Consider the following 22242-nt stretch of genomic DNA (forward strand, 5'->3'; position numbering starts at 1 on the left):
GAGTTTATAAATGATATACATGCGGAGGTCAGCAATGAGACTGTTTGAGAAGTCAGCCACAAAGTAATAAAAAACATGGATTAGGCGAGTTTCAGCAGCAGAGAGAAAAGGGTACAGATGGATGCTTCAGGTGAATGAAAGTGGTGTTGGCGACAGATTGGATGTAGTGGAAGAATTTGAGCTCGAGGTCAAGCAAAACTCCCAAGTTCTGCACTGCTGGGTTAAGCCTGATGGAAACTTAGGTTGGATGTGCATAGGCGTTTGTAGCAGCCAAAAGGAACAGCTTCGTTTTGATGACATCACGCTGGTTGAAATTTTGAAAGACTAAGAGTAGGTTTTTGATGAAGGCAGTAATGAAAGCAGTTTTGAAAAATGTAGGGACCAAGCTGTAGGAAATGGATAGTGATACTGTTGTTGATCATGGGACTGATGAGAGGCATAAAGGTGGTCAGGAGCTAGGAATCAAAAGTATGTGGTGAGCTTTGCAAAAGATAATTTTACCACTATTCTGGGGGAAGGAAGGGGTTGGAACACTACCCAGGAGAACAAGGCTCGCCTTGGTACAACAGCTATCTGTGGCCTCAAATCTGCTGGCCATAAACTGGAACTTACCTGGCGAGCAACTGATCTACCTGTACATCAAACTCCGTATTAGGGAATCGAACATGCTCCTTCCACTTTGGATCTATTCTCAGTTCAGTCACATAAGGTATAACATTGGGTAACAGCAGGATAAAGATTCCTCTACAAATGTTCTAACATGCCTGTGATTCCTCTCCAGAACAGCAGCAAGGAATTTTAATTTTCCCTACTGACTTTAGAATCAAGCCGTCTTTTTATTTAGTGTTGAAGTGTAAGCGCATAGCATCAATCTTGAAAATGCCCATAACCATACTTTTCCAATGGCTCAGTTTAAGCTGTCAAACTATGAGTGTCTGCCCAGAAACCAGGAAGATCCGAGGTTTGATCCCGAGTGCTTCAAGAGCCAACACCTTCATGAGAGGGGGGAAACGGAGGCAAAAATTAAAGTACCACCACCATCTTCATTCCCCTCTCCCAGGTGAATTTCAACACGAGCTCAGTGCTGGGAAATAAACAGTACGTGCATATCTATTCATTTCTTTCTACCTAATTTTTATAGAAATACGTATCAAGTTAATTATGACCTTACTTACCATTTGTCTGCAGTGATCCTGCCAGCATTTATCTATTTTCTTTAGAAACAGGACACTATCTAAGGAATCCGTAGAGAATTGGTTAAAGAAAACTGAAAATGCAAAGTTAGTTCTGTAATGAATCAAGGAAAGCATATTTCCTTTAGCATATACACCAAGCAAATATTTTAAAACTCATTCAAATCATTTTTTCTCTATTTGGCAGCCACATTTATATTCTTTCTCCCTTCCATTTGCACTAGAGAGGGTACAGAGGAGATTAACGAGGATCTGGTCAGGACTGGAGAATTTTAGCTATGAGGAAAGATTGGATAGGCTGAGGTTGTTTGCTTTGGAACAGAGGAGGCCCAGTGGAGATTTAAATGAATTATATAAAATTGTGAGGGGCCTAGATAGAGTGGCTAGAAAGGATCTATTTACCTTAGCAGAGAGGTCAATAACCAGGAGCATATATTTAAAGTAATTGGCAGAAGGATTAGAGGGGAGTTGAGAAGAAATGTTTTCACCCAGATGGTGGTGGGGGTCATGGAACACTCTGCCTGAAAGGGTGGTAGAGGCAGAAACCCTCACCACATTTAAAAAGTAATTGGATATGCGCCTGAAGTGTTGTAACCTACAAGGCTACGGACCAAGAGCTGGAAAGTGGGATTTGGCTGGCTGGCTTCCTTCTGTGCTGTAAATTTCTATGATTCTATTTTAAGTTCCCACACAAGTCTACCAATGGAGGAGGAAGTCAGGTGACCTCTTGGACTTTACTGATGGCGTTCTTAAGGTTGAGCCACCATCCTTGCTGGTGCTGAATGGACATTCTACATCGCTAATAAATATATTCAAATTCAGAAATTTACTTGGGGGGGGGGGGGGGAAGTGGAAGTAAGGAGGGGGGGGGGGAGAAAAGAGGTGTGTGAAAGTGGAAGGGAGGAGTGCATGTGTTGGGGGGGCAGGGGGCAAAGGAGAGCATGCACGGGGGGGGCAAAGGAGAGTACGCAGGGCAGAAGGAGAGAAGGGGGTGGAAGGAGAGAGAGCACACAAGAGGGGGAGGGGTGGATGAATGTGGAGTTAGTCACTGCTAGTTGTCACAAACAGATAGGACACACCTGGAAGCTGAGTTTTCACACAGTAGCCAATTTTTTCCCACACCAAAGACAACTGTTAAGTGTATACATTGCCATGTTTGTTATAACTTTGTAGATAGATTTTGAAATGTTGCATCTGAATTCAGTCGATTTCAGTTTTATAGGCCCCTTAAGTACCTAGAAACTTTATTGATTAGACAAATGAAAGGATATTCTCTGAACTGGTGAATTTGAGCTTTGATGTGATCCTCACATACTTGCCTCAGCTGCTTGTATAAATTTGCTGACACTTTGTAAGAACAGAGGTTCTCTACAGCCTAAAAATGAAGAAAAAATATCACATATAAAGAAAAAATTGGAATGATAATACATTTCATACAGCAAGCCTACAGAATACACTCCCGGCAGCTATTTGAATGTTTGGGGAGGTGAATTTTCATACCTTGTCCTCTCCCAGAAGTGCTATCTTTAGCTTGGTTACAGGTCCAGGGGTCCCCAACTGACCAATCTACATGCACGAGCCCAGGCGGTATGCATCCGCAGACTATTTGACCATGTAGATCATCGCAGGCAATAGGAACATTTAGGATTTTTTTTTTTAATGTTCTTCCTGGGGGAATGGGACTGACTGGATTGCTCTACAGAGAGCCGGCACGGACTCGATGGGCCGAATGGCCTCCTTCTGTGCCGTTATGACTCCATGATTCCATGCTGCTCAGCAGTTAGGGCCAAGTTAGCACGGTGGCATAGTGGTTAGCACTGTTGCCTCACAGCGCCAGAGACCCGGGTTCGAATCCGGCCTCGGGTGACTGTCTGTGTGGAGTTTGCACATTCTCCCCGTGTTTGCGTGGGTTTCCTCCGGGTGCTCCGGTTTCCTCCCACAGTCCAAAGATGTGCGGGTTAGGTTGATTGGCTATGATAAATTGACCCTTAGTGTTAGGGGGATTAAATACGTGGGGTTACGGGGATAGGGTGGGATATGTGTTGGTGTAAGGGTTACAGGGATCGGGTGGGATATGTGTCGGTGCAGGCTCGATGGGCCGAAATGGCCTCTATCTGCAGTGTGGGGTTTCTGTGATTCTGTGAACTACCATCAAATTCTCTCCACATTAACTAAAAATAATAAACTGCAGTCCAAATAAAATCAAACTGTAGATTATTTCCTACTTTCCCGATGCTGATAGCCGAGAACTCAGATTTTTTATATACATCGTGGTAACTTTGAAAGTTCAAATCTCAGTGGACCAGTCTACTATTTTTCTCGCATGGGCCAAGACAGTACAGATCAGCAGGCTATTCTGACTTTTCAAGGCATCGTAGTTGAATTCTGTTCTGCTTTCACATACTTTTCACTGGATAGTGATCAAGTGAAGGGACCTTCGCTGACTTTCACCTCCTAACTTCAATAAATTATAGGGCCCAATTGCTGCCTGGGCGGGGGGGGAAGCTATTGGCACTGATGGAATTGTATTCCATCAATAGTCAGCACCTTCAGACGAGAGGGGAAAAATTGAGAAAAAAATATTTGCTTCCTTTTTGGAGACAGTGGTGTTGATTATATGCAAAGTAGATACAAAATTGGCATTTTAACATGCAACACTACAAAATGTGGCTAAATAACATGCAACTCATTGCCTATATTACTATTATCAAAGCAACGAAACCCATTTCATGTACAACAGGCACCGTATTCATTACCTGATAAAGTTCCTCCAAATTGTATTTGATTGAGGTGCTCTTCTGAATTGCTTCAACTGCTTCTTTCAGTTTCTGCCAAGTTTCATTGGTGTAATTATCAGGCAATTTAGGTTTATCTGCAATAGAAAATGCTACACAGCTCACTGGGATAATGAGTCAAAAGAAACACACATGGCAAGTTCTGCAATTTCTCAAACGTGTTGAAGACTGAAAAGAGATGAAATACAAAAAAAAATTCCAATGTTTCCATATCTAGCGCGAGACTTTGCCCTGCAGGACCTCTAGTCGGCAATCAAGCTGGATATTTGGAGCTCAGCAAGAGAGGGTCCCCTTTATGTTAAATTGTTATTTCCTTCCACACACTGAACAGATATTGCTCAAAATTCACTCACTTTCCTTCCCCCCCACCCAATTTGCTTCCTTTTTCTTCCCACCCATCCTGAAGGCATTAACTCTTGTTGGGGGACAGTACCTCAGCACAAACAAACCTCCAGTGCCTTGCTCAGTGACCATTCTTCAGGTAGGAGCTTAGACAGTGCATCAGCAGACTACTTAACTGTGGATAGCAACAGATCCAAGCCATTATCGTGTTCTCATCAAAAGTTCACATATGGACACTTTCTAATAGGATTCACTGGATAGCGTGACAGAATCTTTGTTGGGTTTTTTTCCCCATCCCAAGCCCAGAAGCATGATGATCAATTGCAGTACCGCTGCCCTGGCTGAGATCAGCTAATAAAGCACAGGCTGAACAGAATTTGGGACCTTCTCTGAATCAGTAAGGCACTAAGACCCACAGAGGGCCAGTGGAGGAACTATCCATACATTGCAAGAGAAGCGCCTACTGGTTTAATCAAATGCTAAAATCTGACTCCAACGAAAATGTGATTTTATCATCACAATAATCATGCCGCTCTACAGACAGTTTTTAAATATATAGGACTAGATAGAGAAGATAAGACTCCCCAATTCTTCAATTGGTAAAGACAGTGTGTAATTGAACCATACAGATTAGAAAGTCTCAGGTTTGATTGTCAATGTATCCACTCATCCACCAAGATAAAAAGGGCCAAGGCTCATAGTGCAATCTACCACCAAGGTTCAAAAGAGGAAACAAAGCAAATCAAGAATTAGTAATTGCATGATCCCAAGCTTTGGGTTTTACAAGCATGATGATTGTGGGAGGAAAGAAAGAGTGAGGGAGGGAAGGAGTTTCACTTCTGAAATTTGGGAAGAGGAGTTACAATAAAAGGCCATGTAAGAAGTCCTGATTTCAACAGTGAGGATGCAAGAAGGAGTAGAGCATGTTGGACATCATTTTGAAGTTTACAAGGAATGAGAGGGGAAGTTCAGAGGAGCACTGACCAAAATATCAAAATAAAAGCACATTTCAAATGGATTGAGTGGTGGAGGTAGAACTTATTTTTTTATACAAATTTTCCTGTTTCCTATCCAGGAGTGCATGAGATACCAGAAGAGCTGTCCCAGATGTGTCAGCACTACTCAGTCTTGATCTCAGCCATGGCTCAGTGGGTAGCACTCTCATGTCTGCGTCAGAAGGTTGTGGGTTCAAGTCCACTCCAGAGACTTGAGCACAAAAATCTAGGCCGACACTCCAGGGCAATACTGAGGGTGCTGCACTGCTGGATGAGACGTTAAACCAAGGCCCCGTCTGCCCCCTCAGGTGGACGCAAAAGATCTCATGACACTATTTCGAAGAGCAGGGGAGTTATCACCAGTGTTTTGGCCAATATCTATCCCTCAATCAACAACACAAACAGATTATCTGGTCATTATCACATTGCTGTTTGTGGGAGCTTGCTGTGTGCAAATTGGCTGCCACGTTTCCTACATTACAACAGTGACATAACAACAATTCAAAAAAATGTCACTGCATTGGCTGTAAAGTGCTTTGGGACATCCTGAAAGGCATTATATATAAATGCAAATCTTTCTTTCCTTTTCAGCAAGGAGCACTCTAACTGACCTTTTCTCCTCCTGGGCTAGGTACAGGTGGGGTAAATTAAGGCATGGCTCCTGTTTCAAACATAACTCACATGCGTGGGTGTTAGGTGAGACCAGGATCAGGATGGCTATGACACCTATCAACACACTGTCTAAGGTGACAAATTAAGAATAATGGCCACTTGGGAGTGAGGTACCAGAGGGCATGTGGCCTTGCATCCTAACTGGGAACTGGCTGGGGGTGGGGGGGGGGGGGGGGGGGGGGGGTGAGGAGAGAAAAAACAGAGACGCAGAGTTATAAAGAAACATGGTCTTTTGTTATGAATGCAACAAATCATACCCTGTTAACATAGCAAGTGTAAGGAAATTATGTAGCTTTATTCCCACACACATGAAAAAAGCGCTATATTAAGTCATCTCTGGCATGCTATTTTTCTTAATTTATTTTTTACTAGCACAGGGAGACAAAAGCAGCTCCTGGGTTGAATCCTTATTCATGCTATCCAATGATCGCTCCTGCAAAATGCCCAGTTGTGAACAGAAGGCAAGGACAGGATCAGGCTTGGCTGTGATGCCTTGCACTAAACAACTTGCTGACATTCAGTATATGGGCGCTGAAGATGAAGTACGAAGAGTCCACCAGTTTACCCTGAAACCCCCAGCAATAGGCTGCAAATCAGGAAAAGGAAGAAAATGGGGAAAAATAATATGCATATGGTTTTCCCATTAAGTGTCAGTAGGTGGCACATATAACTGGAAAGTTCGTGTGATTACTGATTTATATTTTCACTGAAGCAAAATAACACTCTCTGACAAAGCATTCACGCTTAGAAAGTGAAAGACAACAGATTCTCTGTAGAGGTTTTAATAACTACACAAGTGCATGCAAGTTCCCACAAAGCCAAGAACAGGCCACTGTTCATCCATGTGGCATTCATTGCATACCACAAAAAAAGTCAAAAGTTATTACATTTTGACAACTGATGTCAGGTTTCTCAAGCAGCCATCCAGACAACAGAAGAGCCCAAAACTATATCTGTATTGTGGCTCTTGAATCATATAATGATTCAGCACAGGAGGCCATTCGCCCCATCGAGCCTGTGCCGACTCTAATAGAACTAGCCAACTAATCCCACTCCCCTACTCTTTGCCCCAAAGCCCTGTCATTTATTTCCCAATTTATCCAATTTCCTTTTGAAAGTTACTACTGAATCTGCTTCCACCACCCTTTCAGGCAGTGCATTCCAGATCACAACAATTTGCTGCGTAAAAACTTTTTCATGATGTCGCCTCTGGTTCTTTTGCCAATTATCTTAAATCTGTGTCCTCTGGTTACCGACCCTTCTGCCATTGGAAACAGTTTCTCCTAATTTACTCTATCAAAACCCATGATTTTGAACACATCGACAAATCTCCTTGTAACCTTCTCTGTTCCCCAGCTTCTCCAGTCTTTCCATACAACTGAAGTCCCTCATCCCTGGTACCATTCTAGTAAATCTCTTCTGCACCCTCTCTAAGGCCTTGACACCCTTCCTAAAGTTTGGTGCGCAGAATTGAACACAATATTCCAGCTGAGGCCTAAGCAGTGTTTTCAAAAGGTTTAGCATAACTTCCTTGCTTCTGTACTCCATTTCTCATTTATAAAGCCAGGAATCGCATATGCCTTTTTAAACAACTTTCTCAACTTGTCCTTCCATGTTCTAAGATTTGTGTATGTACTCCGCACCGCACCCCCCACCACCCCCTTCCAGGTCTCTGTTCCTGCACTCCCTCTGAAATTGTACCTTTTAGTTTATATTGCCTCTCCTCATTCTTCCTACCAAAATGCACCATTTTACACTTCTGTTAAATTTCATCTGCCATGTGTCTGCCCATTTAACCAGTCTGTATGTCCTCCTGAAGTCTATGATTATCCCCTTCACTGTTTATTACATTTGAATTTCGTCAGCCGACAATGGTTTTGTGAAAATCCTATGGCTGCAGCTTTGGACAGATCATCTAGTCTCAAAAGATAAAACATTTCATGCAACTCAATATCAGATGTTTTATCACAAACTCTACTGCACGTTGAGATTAGAGCATTTCAAGCTGTTGGTATTCTTGCTTCCTTTTACGAACTACACATCATTCAAACTGATTTTTGCCGCGGCAGAATTCAAAACAATTTTATAGCAATAGCAATTTAACAGACTTCATTTCCTCATTAAGAAAATGTTTGAAGGCTGAAACTTCAATGTTGTAGCATGACCTATTTGAAAGTACACGATTTTTAAAAAATGCACTTAAACCAACACATTGTACATAAAGGACATTGCACAACACCTAAGTTATCACATCAAACTGCTCCTACAGTCATCACCAACAACAGACCTGTAACCATCAGCAATTTACCTAAATGTTATACAGCTCAAAATGCTCTCTCCAGACACAATGAGAGTTGGGAAGGACAAATTCTATATAAATTTCACACTCACTGGTACATGTCCGGACTGCAATCCTAATGACAACACCAAAATGAAGACAGAACCATGAGGACCAAAAATAACAGGCAGAATGGAAACGATGGGAGACAAACTTTTTTTTGAAAATGACACTGATTGAACTGCATCAACATTACCAGCAGAATGCCACATGGATCAGTGCTGGGTCATTGCTGTTTACAGAAACATTTGCAGCTCACACCAAATTTGGGGAGGTTCAAACAATCGGGAACAAGCAACCGAAATAGAAGGGAATCTGGACAGGTTGAGAAGGTGGGCTTAAGAGCAGCAAATTGCATTTAATGTGGATGAATGCAAGTTAATGAGACACTGGAAGAGAAATAAAACAGTGGGAATATAAATTAATTGGTTCAAGGCTAAAGGGCATACCACAGGGGAGGGATCTGTGGATAGAAAAAGAAAACAAACTTTAATCTGTATGCAGTCCTGATCATGTAAAACATCCATGTTTAAAACAGGCAGGCGCTTAGATCGGTCAAAAAGCGATACCCAATTATCTATTTGCATTAACGTCAATTTCAAACTGGCCGGTTATAGCATCTTAAGTGCTCCATTTATTTTGGGCAGAAACAGCTGTATTTAGTTACTAGGTAAGACAAATTGTCTTTAAATTAAGAGCCTATTCCACAAATACTGCAAAACTGTCACCATCAAAATGCTTTACACTAACAACAATTTCTAGGCTTCATAGATTTCTACAACTTCTGATCAATAACTTAACAAATGTTGATACAGATTTCAGAGGTGGACAGCCACCATTGCATTAACATCCAGTTCTGTGTACGTTGCAGCTACCCGTTTCAGACAGAGTCTGCCTTTGTGGATTAAAATCAATGGAGCCCCTTAATTTTCCCCTTCCACTACCTGTCGCTACTACTCCAGGAATCCAAAGTCTGCTACATGTTGGTGTACAGGAATTTCTGACCTACAAAAACTACTGCCGACAGCATGCAGGAAAATTTCAAATCCTCTGGAGCAACTCTTGGGGGTAAAGGGAGAATCGGGAAGAACAGCGTTAGCATGAACTGGGAGAGCATAATCAGAACTGTGCAGTCAGTGTGATGTATGTGAAAGGCTAAATTAGATTAATGATAAGTGTTATTAATTTACTGGCTTCCTATAATATTTAAACATTGTGTTGTGTGGCACTACCACCGTGCTAAATGGGAGAGATTCAGGACAGATCTAGCAGCTCAAACTGGGCATCCATGAGGTGCTGTGGGCCATCAGCAGCAGCAGAATTGTATTCCACCACAATCTGTAACCTCATGGCCCGGCATATCCCTCACTCTACCATTACCATCAAGCCGGGGGACCAAACCTGGTGCAGTAAGGAGTGCAGAAGAGCATGCCAGGAGCAGCACCAGGCATACCTAAAAATGAGGTGCTAACCTGGGGAAGCTGCAACACAGGACTACGTGCATGCTAAAAAGCAGAAGCAGCATGCTATAGACAGGGCTAAGCGATCCCACAATCAACAGATCAGATCTAAGCTCTGCAGTCCTGCATGGTGGTGGACCATTAAACAACGAACGGGAGGAGGAGGCTCCATGAATATCCCCATTCTCAATGATGGTGGAGCCCAGCACATGAGCGCAAAAGGCAAGGTTGAAGCGTTTGCAACCATCTTCAGCCAGAAGTGCCAAGTGGATGATCCATATCAGCCTCCTCCTGAGGTCCTCACCATCACAGAAGCCAGTCTTCAGCCAATTCGATTCACTCTACATGATATCAAGAAACGGCTGAGCGCACTGGATACAGCAAAGGCTGTGGGCCCCGACAACATCCCGGCTATCGTGCTGAAGACTTGTGCTCCAGAACTAGCCACACCTCTAGCCAAGCTGTTCCAGTACAGCTACAACATTGGCATCTATCCAACAACGTGGAAAACTGCCCAGGTATGTCCTGTCCACAAAAAGCAGGACAAATCCAATCTGGCCAATTACCGCCCCAGCAGTCTACTCTCAATCATCAGAAAAGTGATGGAAGGTGTCATCAACAGTGCTACCAAGCGGCACTTACTCACCAATAACCTGCTCACTGATGCCCAGTTTGAGTTCCGCCAAGACCACTCGGCACCCAACCTCATTACAGTCTTGGTCCAAACATGGACAAAGGAGCTGAACTCCAGAGGTGAGGCGAGAGTGATTGCCCTAGACATCAAGGCAGCATTTGACCGAGTGTGACATCAAGGATCCCTAGTAAAACTGAAGTCAATGGGAATCGGGGGGGGGGGGGGGGAACTCTCCACTGGTTGGAGTCATACCTAGGTGGTTGTGGTGGTTGAAGGTCAATCATCACAGCCCCAGGACATCGCTGCAGGAGTTCCTCAGGGCAGTGTCCTAGGCTCAACCATCTTCAGCTGCTTCATCAGTGACCTTCCCTCCAACATAAAGGTCAGAAATGGGGATGTTCACTGATGACTGCACAGTGTTCAGCGCCATTCACAACTCCTCAGATAATGATGCAGTCCATGCCCACATGCAACAAGACCTGGACGACATTCAGGCTTGGGCTGATAAGTGGCAGGTAACATTCGCGCCAGGCAATGGCTATCTACAACAAGCGAGAGTCTCACCACCGCCCCTTGACATTCAACGGCATTACCATCGCCGAATCCCCCACCAACATCTTGGGGGTCACCATTGACCAGAAACTTAACTGGACCAGCCACATAAATACTGTGGCAACAAGAGCAGGTCAGAGGCTAGGTATTCTGTGGTGAGTGTCTCACCTCCTGACTCCCCCAAAGCCTTTCCACCATCTACAAGACACAAATAAGCAGTGTGATGGAATACTCTCCACTTGCCTGGATGAGTGCAGCTCCAACAACACTCAAGCTCAACACCATCCAGGACAAAGCAGCCCGCTTGATTGGCACCCCATCCACCACTTTAAACATTTACTCCCTCCACCACCGGCGTACCGTGGCTGCAGTGTGTACCATCTGCAAGATGCACTGCAGCAACTTGCCAAGTCTTCTTCAGCAGCACCTCCCAAACCCACGACCTCTTCCACCTAGAAGGACAAGGGCAGCAGGCGCATGGGAACACCACCACCTCCAAGTTCCCCTCCAAGTCACACACCATCCTGACTTAGAAATATATCGCCGATCCTTCATCGTCACTGGGTCAAAGTCCTGGAACTCCCTACCTAACAGTATTGTGGGAGTACCTTCACCACATGGACTGCAGCAGTTCAAGAAGGCAGCGCACAACCACCTTCTCAAGGGCAATTAGGGATGGACAATAAATGCTGGCCTTGCCAGCAATGCCCACATCCCATAAGTGAATTTTAAAAAACAGCTTTGTGGCAGGAGTCAGGCATCCCAAAGTTCCTCTTACGGCATTTTTTTGGCGGGGTGGGGAAATGGGGAGGTGTCAGCATTGCAGTCATTAGTTCCTCCCAAAACAGCAGCTCATCAGTTAGTAAAGAAACTTCAAATGTTAACAGGCCCATACATACAGACCATACGATGTTGTATTGGCCATCGCATATAGTGGGCAAATCGCGTTTACACAAATGTGCCCGGTATTAACGGTGGGGACTGTAGAATCTTTCACAAGCTCAAGAAATCCTCAAGTGCTTCACAGCCAGTAAAGTATTTTGTAATCACTGTTGCAAACCAATTTGTAAATAACAATGATATAAATTACCAGTTATTTTGCTTTTCGTGATTTCAATTGAGGGATAAATATTGATCAGGGCGCCGGTAGCAATCCCCTACAAATAGTGCCTTGGGGTCTTCTACGTCCAACTTTGCATGCAAACCAGGGCCTCAACTTAACAGCTCATTCAAAAGACATCACCTCAGATAGTACAGCACTCCCTCAGTACTGCACTGAGTTTCAGCCTAGATTATGTGCTCAAGTTGCTGCAGTGAACTCAAACCCACAACCTTCTGATTCAGGAGGTGAGTGCTATCATTGAGCCAAGGCTGACACCTTGTGTTTATGCAGATGCATGAAGAATAGCTAAATGGTCCTTGGGATATATCTTGCTCGAAGGATAGAACACAAATCCCAGGTGATAACAAATCTGTACAAAGCACTGATACAGCCCAACCTGGAACATTATATACAATTCTGGTAGCTGTACTATAGCAAGGCTATCAAGGTATTGAAGACAGTGCAGAATAGGGAAATCAAACTGGTACCAAGCTTGAGAAGAGGTTGCAGAGCCTAGAATTACTTACTCTGGAAAATAGATGGCTCAGGGAAAATATTACTCAAGATTCTTAAGTAAATATATAAATAAAAATAAATAAATTGAACCCCAATACTCTGAATTTGTCAAACTCTAGAGCAGACATATGCTCAAGCTAAGAGGACATGTGCACAGACTTAATTACTTTAAACAGAGAATGGAATGGAGGTATTGCAAGCAGATAGCGTGGAAAACCATACAGGAAAATTGGTTAGATATTTGAAGGAGTGAGTGATTATGCAGGCCAGCTGTCTGCTGCCAGTTTTTTCCAATCCTGTACTTTCCAATGTTCCTTGTGGAGAAAATCTCACTACCCAAGGAAAGTAGAAGATAAAGGCAGAATTTCTCTCATTTGCCTTAATTACTGACTGAAATTGGAATGGCAATTCTCTATAAAGTGCAACAATGACTAAAAGGAATTATCATTGATAATTTAAGCTTGTACTTCTAGACCTTTGTTGAAACATTTTAATGTCAGGTCTAGGCTGTTTTACAGTAATGATGATAACTGTCTTACTCTGCACATGCTTAACAGACCAGCAACACCCTTAGTACTGTGTCAGCTAAGGTGGAGAATGGCAGAAGAGTGCAACACTGACTTGAAATCCTAATCCTTGATTATTTTTTGACTGGGGGGGGAATGGGACCATTTCAGTCAGGATCATTTTTCAACTCAGATCAGTGGATCACACCAAAATATTTTGAAAAGAATCCTATAATAGTACAATAACCATGGTTGTTGCTAGCCTCATACAGTGTACTGGTACGTATACACTGTAAAGTCACACTTAAGGCATTGTAGTCTGATATTCTTACTTCATAATCTCAATGCTCCCACCAGTAGCAATTCATCTGAGTATTATGTACGTGGCTCAAAACATTCTCTCCAGTTTCTCCTCCCGAAGAAACTTGCCAATTTTTAGTGAGAATGCAGCCTGCTGGAGACCAACAATGATAGGTACCTAAGCAAGAGCTATATATTCAGTTAATTCCTTTCATGGTTCTCTCTCTTCCCTCACCCAAAGGTACTGACTCTTGCTGGAATACAATTCAAACTTTGCCCAAGTAGCCATAACTTGCGAGCAAGGCTATAAAGTGAGTCATAGCCTTAGTCAGTCCGGTGGAGGGGGGGGGCGGGGGGCAGAATCTGCAGTCAAGTCAATCCCAGAGGTTCATAACTGTGTGCTTTCTAGAAGCAATCACTAGACAGTATCAGGAGGGAATCCAAATCGATTCCCACCCCCCACCAAAAGATCAACCAACACCAATTGTGTTATCCTTCCTGCCAACCAGAAAAGTCAGCACAGACCAAGGATCAAGGACCGACCTGATCTTCTGGCTCAGTTCCACACTAGAGTGTGCAATTAAGTGTCATCTGGGGAAGCACATCGTTCAGGCAACTGATATTGCAGACAACTCTCATTACTCCGAGCAGTAATCAGCATCCTTCCTGTTCACCATTAGGTTTCAAGTTTCACCCGTTACAGGATATTTTAAAGTTGTATTATGCTTCGAGTTTGACATCTAGGACCAAGGGGGGTGTCAACCGAACCTCTGCATCCCAAAAAGGCAGTTACTACTCAAACTATTTTTTGTGGCTGAGACTCTCTAGCATGCTACATCCATGTACAAAAGGGGGCAATTCTCTACTTGGGTACAATGTCTTTTCTTTTTATGTATTTATTATTGGGACTAGGGCAGTGTTGTCCAATGGAAATCACTGACTAGCCACAGGCATGGCTGTGGTGACACTTTCAGCCACATCCACTAATTTCAGTAGAAAATGGTTTGCATATGCTCACACAATACAGCTAAATTTACTTGACATGTATATTTACTTAACATCTACACCACTCAATAACCAAGTAAGTAAAGCACTCAATAACTAAAAACTCATGCACACTGCTTTTAGTCTTATCATTTTACCAACAAATGCACAAAAAGCATGAGTATTGTGATCATGTGCCCAAAGACAGTGTCTATTACTCATTTTTTATTTACTAATTAGAAATGTAGTTAGCCATATCTAGGTGGCTAATGTATTGGACAACACTAGACATGGGGCCAGAAATTGCTTTTTCCCCATCAAATATTCTTCTCAAAATGCTGAGTACTACACTGTCCTTCCACATTATACTGCAGCATCCACTGTAAGAAGCATTACTTTGGCAAACATAAAAGAGCTACAATATAGATTAACTATTTCACAAAGATCTGTCCCTTGCCTGTAAACATAGCTAGCTATATGTTACCTTTTATTTGCTAATTTTCCCCCTCTTCCAACTCTTGGTAACATAGCTAAATTATGATTGTCCTTGTTCATTTGCCAACCTGACCGCTAAGAACGTACACTTCATAAAGATGCAAAACTGGAGGCCAAGATGATCATAAGTTCAATATCCACCTTATATTAAATTAACTAATCTCAACCAGCCCTACAGTATGGGTGCTACAACTGGCTCCAAAGCTGCCATCCCATTTCAGCCATAAGGACCAATATATCTCAGATTTGACCCTTGTCTGTGCTGAATTAGCTGATCTCATTTAGGATCTTAAAATGGCTGATAGAGGGAGCGGAAGTTACGATTACCAATCATTTCTTTCCAACTAAACAATAATGGGAAAACAAGCAAAAATCTTCAACTCAAGTCTAATTTCTACTATTTCCTGCATTCAGTATAAGAGATTTAAGTCTAAATATTGCCCAGCATTACCACATTTAAAATACAATGATCTGCAATCATACCTTTATGCCATTTTCATCTACTACATCTAAATAAATAATCATTGAACCTTATTCATAAAGATACTCAGCCTAAATTATAATTGTTTAAGAACTCTATCAGTGGTACACAATCAATTTTTAGTGGAGCATAAACAGTAAGATCACATCTTAAGTACAACAGTTCAGAATTAAAATATATATCTCACTCATAAGGATAGTAGTGGCATTTAAAAATATAAACAAGGAAAACAAACTTGTTCTCCATTCAGAGTGTGAATTATATATTTTTTTCCATGACTTATAAATCAGATTTATCAAATACGCAGTTAACATTTTAACTTGAGGGAGCTTCACAAAAAGCAGAGGTTGTAATAAAACTGTTCTGCAGTGATCATTGCCTGCAAACTGATCAAAAAATGTGTGTAGAGTTTCATCTTGCCTTTTAGGGAACTGTAGACCAAACAAAAATTATCTTTGGGGCAATTAAAGGGCTGGAAAACTAAATGATGATGACTAAATTGTTTTAAAGGCTTGAATATCTCCTTTTATATGTATACCATCTGAAGAAAATGTACGTAGGGTTTAGTGGATATTTAAGGAACAACTGGCATAGGCCAAGGTAAAAGCTTTAAAAACAGAATTCCAACATTGCAGACCTGAAGCTCCCAATTGCTAAATTTTATTTTAACCTATTGTAAGATCTCCTATTATTATACCTTTGAAATTTTTAATAACTAATTTTTTAGCCGTCCCCGGCTTGCTGTTGGCGAAGGTGGTAGATTTGGTCAGCCCGTTGGCATGCCCCGTTAGTACGGAGCAGCCGCTGTTTTTTCTCTGCTCCTCCGCCATCATCACATCGAGTCCAACAAAGTCCAGCGAGTCGTCGAACTTGACTCTCTTCTGGAGCTGGTGGTTGCAGCAGGTGGAGGAGGAAGACTTGGGGGCGGAGAAGAGCTGGAGCTGGGCTTGCTGAGGTGTTTGGTGTTGGTGCTCGAACTCGCCGGCCTCGGCTAACTTTCGCTTCCTCGGACTAACATCAGCCTGTTGTCGCACCTCCTGCGGTGAATTTTGTGAAGAGAGGCCCGTTCGAAACATGAAAACTTAAAGCCGATGCCGTCCTATCGTTTTTTTTTAAAACACACGCGCGCTCACAGACACACACCCCAGTCGTGTAAATGGGAAAGGGGGGGGGGGGGAGAAAAAAAACACAAAATTAGAACCGACTCCAAACCCTCCGCAAAATTTCGGTCACTTGTTTTGTCAATAGAATAAAATGGCGGCACTTCCGGCCACCCTTTGCATGCCGGGAGCCGTGCCATCCTGTGACGTCACGCGGGGGCGGAGCCACTCAATTGCCCGCCAAACCCCGCTCTCAAATCTGCCACACTCGAGGCCTTCAGTCAGTGAGAAATTCTGAGCAAGTGTTTCTCCTCTTTTTGGAAACACAGACCATTTGTTTCAGAGGGTTTGCAATATATGTCGCTGTTCTTGATCATAAAGCTCACTTATAACAGATGGCAGCATTGAAGATGTCACCATATTGAAATTTACACCCTTGTAAAATTGAGCTGGGGCGGGTCATATAGTAAGATGGTTCCTTTGGAAGCAGCAGAAGGTCCAGGGGGGTGAAAGGGCCTTTCACAGGTGAGCCTGGTTAGAAGCTGTCAAAAATGCTACATCCTCGGTTACATAGAACTACATAGAATCTACATTATAGAAACAGGCCACTTGGCACAACTGGTCTATACTGCTGTTTATGCTCCACATGAGCCTCCTCACATCCATCTTCAGCTAACCCTATCAACTTAGTGGAGGCTGCAGAACTGTATAGAGTAAGTTTGGTATTCTGAAATGATGAGATCAAATGGGCCAAAGGTCATTCTTAGGATTTGTTATGTGTCTTTTTTTAAACAGACATCAACTTGAATATAAGCGCACTGACAATATTGTACTGTTCTCAGATATAGTGAGGTTGCATGCCAAGCCACAGCATCAGCTGATGAGCAAAATTCCAGCTGACTAATATTTTCCTCAGGCAAACTGCCTGTTCTTGGGTGGTGGCAGTGCAGTGGACCAGGAAAAATGAGAATGGGAGCCCGACTGCCGAATCCCTGCCCCTATACCTGAGATATTTCCTCCCACACACCCAAACAAGGAGCTCAGCTGCCCACTCTGACTGTTGAATGTATCAAAATCTCATTAAATCCTATTCAAAGCTTGTATATGATTTACAAATGCAGAAATGCCCTGATACATAATGTTATAATGAGTTACTGGGCCTCAGCTAAATAGCAAAGCTTTAAAAAAAATGAAACAGGGCTCCTGAGTCCACAGGAGGACACTTCAGAAGGCTACACCACGGCTGCAGGTGCATGGGCAGCTTGGTCTGTATCTAGACACCTATATGAGCAGGGATCTGAGGGGCCTGGCCAGAATGGTCAGATGAACCAGGAGAGAGGACAGCACCATGAAGGTGAATTCTAGCCATTCCACTTGTGCTGTGTCTTGGATCTGAGTGCTCAATGATCAGCATCAGGGAAGATCTGATAGTGTCAGTTAGGTAATGAAGACCCTGAAAGAGGACCACCTGAAACTCTTGGAGGCCACTTTCCATTGTTCTCTCCAAATGGACCTGAAGGCTTGAAGGCCAGTAATCTAAGTATCCATTGTGGATGCACTGACTAGCCTAGAGGTTTCTCTATCAGGAGTAACAGATGCAGATGTTCATGGTGCCATCACTCTCACCGGGCAGTCCTGTATGATGTTGAATCCGTCTTGGATATTGGCACTGAGAATGGTGTTGGACTCTGCCGTGACCACTGCCATCTGTCTCTGGTCCTCCAACATAGTGCTCAGTGTCTGCATGTGATTGTGATGCTTATCCAACATCCTTTTTAGAGTGGGGCCTTAGAGATCTGAGGCCGCAGGTTCAGGAGCCCGGGGCTGATCTATGCGGAGACGACTGCCCTTCCCACACCGTCAAATCCCACTTTCACCTCTGATATCTCTGATGCTGTGAGGGTAATGAATGAAGGAGTACAACTCATATAGTAGTTTACCTTGTCAATTCTGGTGAGTTCCTTCAACTACTTTTTGCATTTGCAAAGGAGCCCTGGGGTTCAACGAGGTGGCACTGCCACAGCCACTTCTTCACAAAGTCTGCACCACATTCTTGGCAGGTCTCTAGTACCCGGTCGAAAAAAAGCTATTCCTCCTGCTCTGTATCTCTGTTAGAAAGACATGTTGGTCCAACTCCCTGAAGTTTGATGCTTGTTCCTTTGATCTGCCTGCCATGTTTGTTACCTAGGTTGCCTGATTTCTCCAGTGTTGCTGTAACTCTTTTAAGCAGCAGCAGGTTTTATATCCTGTTGGTGCACCAGGTCTCTGCCTCTCCTCCGGGTATTTAATAACCCAACCCTTCGTACTCATCTCCTCCCTGTTCCACATCACACTTCTATTCCCCAGTGCGAGGTGAGGCCCGATCAGAGCATCGGACCTGTGAAGGGGCAGTGACCGGCGGCAGTTAAAAGCGGCGGCAGATTCAAATCGGCGGCAGTGCGAGGTGAGGCCCGATCAGAGCATCGGACCTGTGAGGGGGCAGTGACCGGCGGCAGTTAAAAGCGGCGGCAGATTCAAATCGGCGGCAGTTGCGAGGTGAGGCCCGATCAGAGCATCGGACCTGTGAAGGGGCAGTGACCGGCGGCAGTTAAAAGCGGCGGCAGATTCAAATCGGCGGCAGTGCGAGGTGAGGCCCGATCAGAGCATCGGACCTGTGAAGGGGCAGTGACCGGCGGCAGTTAAAAGCGGCGGCAGATTCAAATCGGCGGCAGTGCGAGGTGAGGCCCGATCAGAGCATCGGACCTGTGAAGGGGCAGTGACCGGCGGCAGTTAAAAGCGGCGGCAGATTCAAATCGGCGGCAGTGCGAGGTGAGGCGTACCAAATCAACAGCAGAGGAGAGAGGTAAAAAGTAATCAGAGTGTGACGTCACCAGGGAGCAGGTAAGTGATTGGTTGGTGAGTATTTCTCTTTTTTAAACTTTAACTCTGTAGTTTATAGTTACTAGGGTCCTTTCTGGTGTAGCAGGGACTGTTGGTAGACTATACAAGCGCCTTAGAGATATTTTTAATTGGTGGTAGTAAATTAATTTAAATTAAGTAAAGGGAAGGTCATGCCAGGTGAGCCCAGCCCCGTGATATGCTCCTCTTGCTCTATGTGGGAATTCAGGGACCCCGGTGCCCCTGATGACCACGTGTGCCAGAGATGCATCCATCTGCAGCTACTAGCAGACCGCATTGAGGCGCTGGAGCTGCGGGTGGATGGGTTGTTGAGCATTCACGATGCTGAGAGGGTCGTGGATAGCACGTTTAGTGAGTTGGTCACACCGCAGGGAAGGGCTGCACAGGAAGACAGGAAATGGGTGACCACCAGGCGGAGCAATAGAAGCAGGCAGGTAGTGCAGGAGACCCCTGTGACCATTCCCCTCTCAAACAAGTATACCGCTTTGGATACTGTTGGGGGGGATGACTCACCGGGGGAAGGCAGCAGCAGCCAACTTGCTGGCACTGGGGGTGCTCCTGCTGCCCAGGAAGGGGGGAAAAAGAGTGGGAGAGCAATAGTGGTAGGGGATTCTATAGTAAGGGGAACAGATAGGCGTTTCTGTGGCCGTAGACGTGAATCCAGGATGGTTTGTTGCCTCCCTGGTGCCAGGGTCAAGGATATCACTGAGCGGCTGCAGGGCATTCTGGAGGGGGAGGGTGAACAGCCAGAGGTCGTGGTCCACATTGGTACCAACGACATAGGTAAAAAGAGGGATGAGGTCCTGCAGCAAGAATTTAAGGAGCTAGGTGAAGGATTAAAGAGCAGGACCTCAAAGGTTGTAATCTCTGGATTACTCCCCGTGCCACGTGCTAGTGGGTATAGGAATAGGAAGATAGAACAGATGAATGCGTGGCTAAAGGGATGGTGCAGGGGGGAGGGCTTTAGTTTCCTGGATCACTGGGTCTGCTTCTGGGAAAGGTGGGACTTGTACAAGTCGGACGGTTTACACCTGAACCAGAGGGGAACCAATATCCTTGCGGGGAGGTTTGCTAGCACTGCTGGGGGGGGTTTAAACTAACTTGGCAGGGGGATGGGGTACAGAGTGGAGCTATAGTAGGGGGTGATTTACAGCCACATACAGAGGAAAAAACAAGTCAGCTGGGAAGGCAGAGCAAATATGTGAAGGCAAAAGGGAATATGGCAGGGCTGGAAGGCATTTATTTTAATGCAAGGAGTCTTGCAAATAAGGTGGATGAACTGAAGTTGTTGTTGAACACATGGGAGTACAATATTGTTGCTATCACGGAGACATGGTTGAGGGAGGGTCAGGACTGGCAGCTCAATATTCCGGGGTATAGAATCTTCAGGCGAGACAGAGGGGGGTGTAAAAGGGGAGGGGGTGTTGCAATATTAATTAAGGAGTCAATTACTGCTGTAAGGAGGGACGATATATTAGCGGGTTCCTCGAATGAGGCCATATGGGTAGAACTTAAAAACAAAAAGGGGGCAAGCACTTTGCTGGGAGTGTACTATAGGCCCCCAAACAGTCAGGGGGAGATAGAGGAACAGATATGTCGGCAAATCTCAGAGAAGTGCGAAAATAATAGGGTAATAATAGTGGGGGATTTCAACTTCCCCAATATAAATTGGGATAGTCAGAGTGTGAAGGGCTCAGAGGGTGCAGAATTCTTAAAGTGCATCCAGGAGAGCTTTTTGAGCCAACATGTAGAAAGTCCTACAAAAGAGGGGGCGGTACTGGACCTAATTCTGGGGAATGTAGCCGGGCAAGTGGTGGAAGTATCAGTAGGAGAGCATTTTGGCGACAGTGACCATAATTCGGTGAGATTTAAGGTGGTCATGGAAAAAGACAAAGACGGCCCGGAAATAAGGGTTCTAAATTGGGGGAAGGCCGATTTTAATATGATAAGGCAGGATCTGGCCAAAGTGGACTGGGAGCAGCTACTTATAGGAAAATCCACATCAAAACAGTGGGAGACTTTCAGAAGGGAAATAGAGAGAGTACAGCGCCAACATGTTCCTGTAAAGGTCAAGGGTGGGACCAACAAGCAAAGGGAACCTTGGATGACAAGGGATATACAAAAATGCATTACAAATAAAAGGGGGGCTTTTGGCAGTTACAAAAGACTAAAGACGGAAGAAGCCCTAGAGGAGTATAAAAAGTGCAGGGGCATACTTAAAAAAGAAATTAGGAGGGCGAGGAGGGGCCATGAAATAACACTGGCGAGCAAAATAAAGGAAAATCCTAAGATGTTTTATAAGTATATTAAGGGCAAGAGGATAACCAGGGAAAGGGTAGGGCCCATTAGGGACCAAAGTGGCAATCTGTGTGTAGGGCCAGATGATGTAGGCGGGGTTTTAAATGAATTTTTTGCATCTGTGTTCACTATGGAGAAAGACGATGCAGACATAGAAATCGGGCAAGGGGACTGTGACATACTTGAACATATTAGCATCGAGAGGGAGGAGGTGCTAGCGGTTTTAGCAGGCCAAAAAGTGGATAAATCCCCAGGCCCGGACGAGATGTATCCCAGGCTGCTGTGGGAGGCAAAGGAGGAGATTGCAGGGGCTCTGACACAAATTTTCAGAACCTCTCTGGCCACAGGGGATGTACCAGAGGACTGGAGAACAGCTAATGTAGTACCATTATACAAGAAGGGTAGCAGGGATAAACCAGGGAATTACAGGCCAGTGAGCCTAACCTCTGTGGTAGGGAAATTATTGGAAAAAATTCTGAGGGACAAAATTAGTCTCCACTTGGAGAGGCAAGGATTAATCGGGGATAGTCAGCATGGCTTTGTCAAGGGTAAATCATGTCTGACAAATCTGATTGAATTTT

At 44.2% G+C, this 22242-nt stretch overlaps 1 protein-coding gene across 1 annotated transcript in view; it reads right to left on the reverse strand.

The window, feature by feature from the left end:
• The window catches only part of cul4b (cullin 4B), an 80963-nt gene extending 64315 nt beyond the window's left edge, over window positions 1-16648 (reverse strand). Inside the window, exons 1-4 of the mRNA XM_085998731.1 lie at window positions 16063-16648; window positions 3950-4065; window positions 2465-2568; window positions 1176-1245 (exon numbers count right to left, since the gene is read on the reverse strand). Of these exons, the coding sequence (XP_085854857.1) occupies window positions 1176-1245; window positions 2465-2568; window positions 3950-4065; window positions 16063-16441 (669 nt within the window). The 5' untranslated portion in view covers window positions 16442-16648. The remainder of the gene's footprint in view (window positions 1-1175; window positions 1246-2464; window positions 2569-3949; window positions 4066-16062) is intronic.
• Window positions 16649-22242: the final 5594 nt, after the last annotated feature.

This window comes from Somniosus microcephalus, chromosome 1 (genome assembly GCF_052327205.1).
Source record: "Somniosus microcephalus isolate GS21.2 chromosome 1, FLI_Smic_1.0, whole genome shotgun sequence".
NCBI classification, from domain to species: Eukaryota; Metazoa; Chordata; class Chondrichthyes; order Squaliformes; family Somniosidae; genus Somniosus; species Somniosus microcephalus.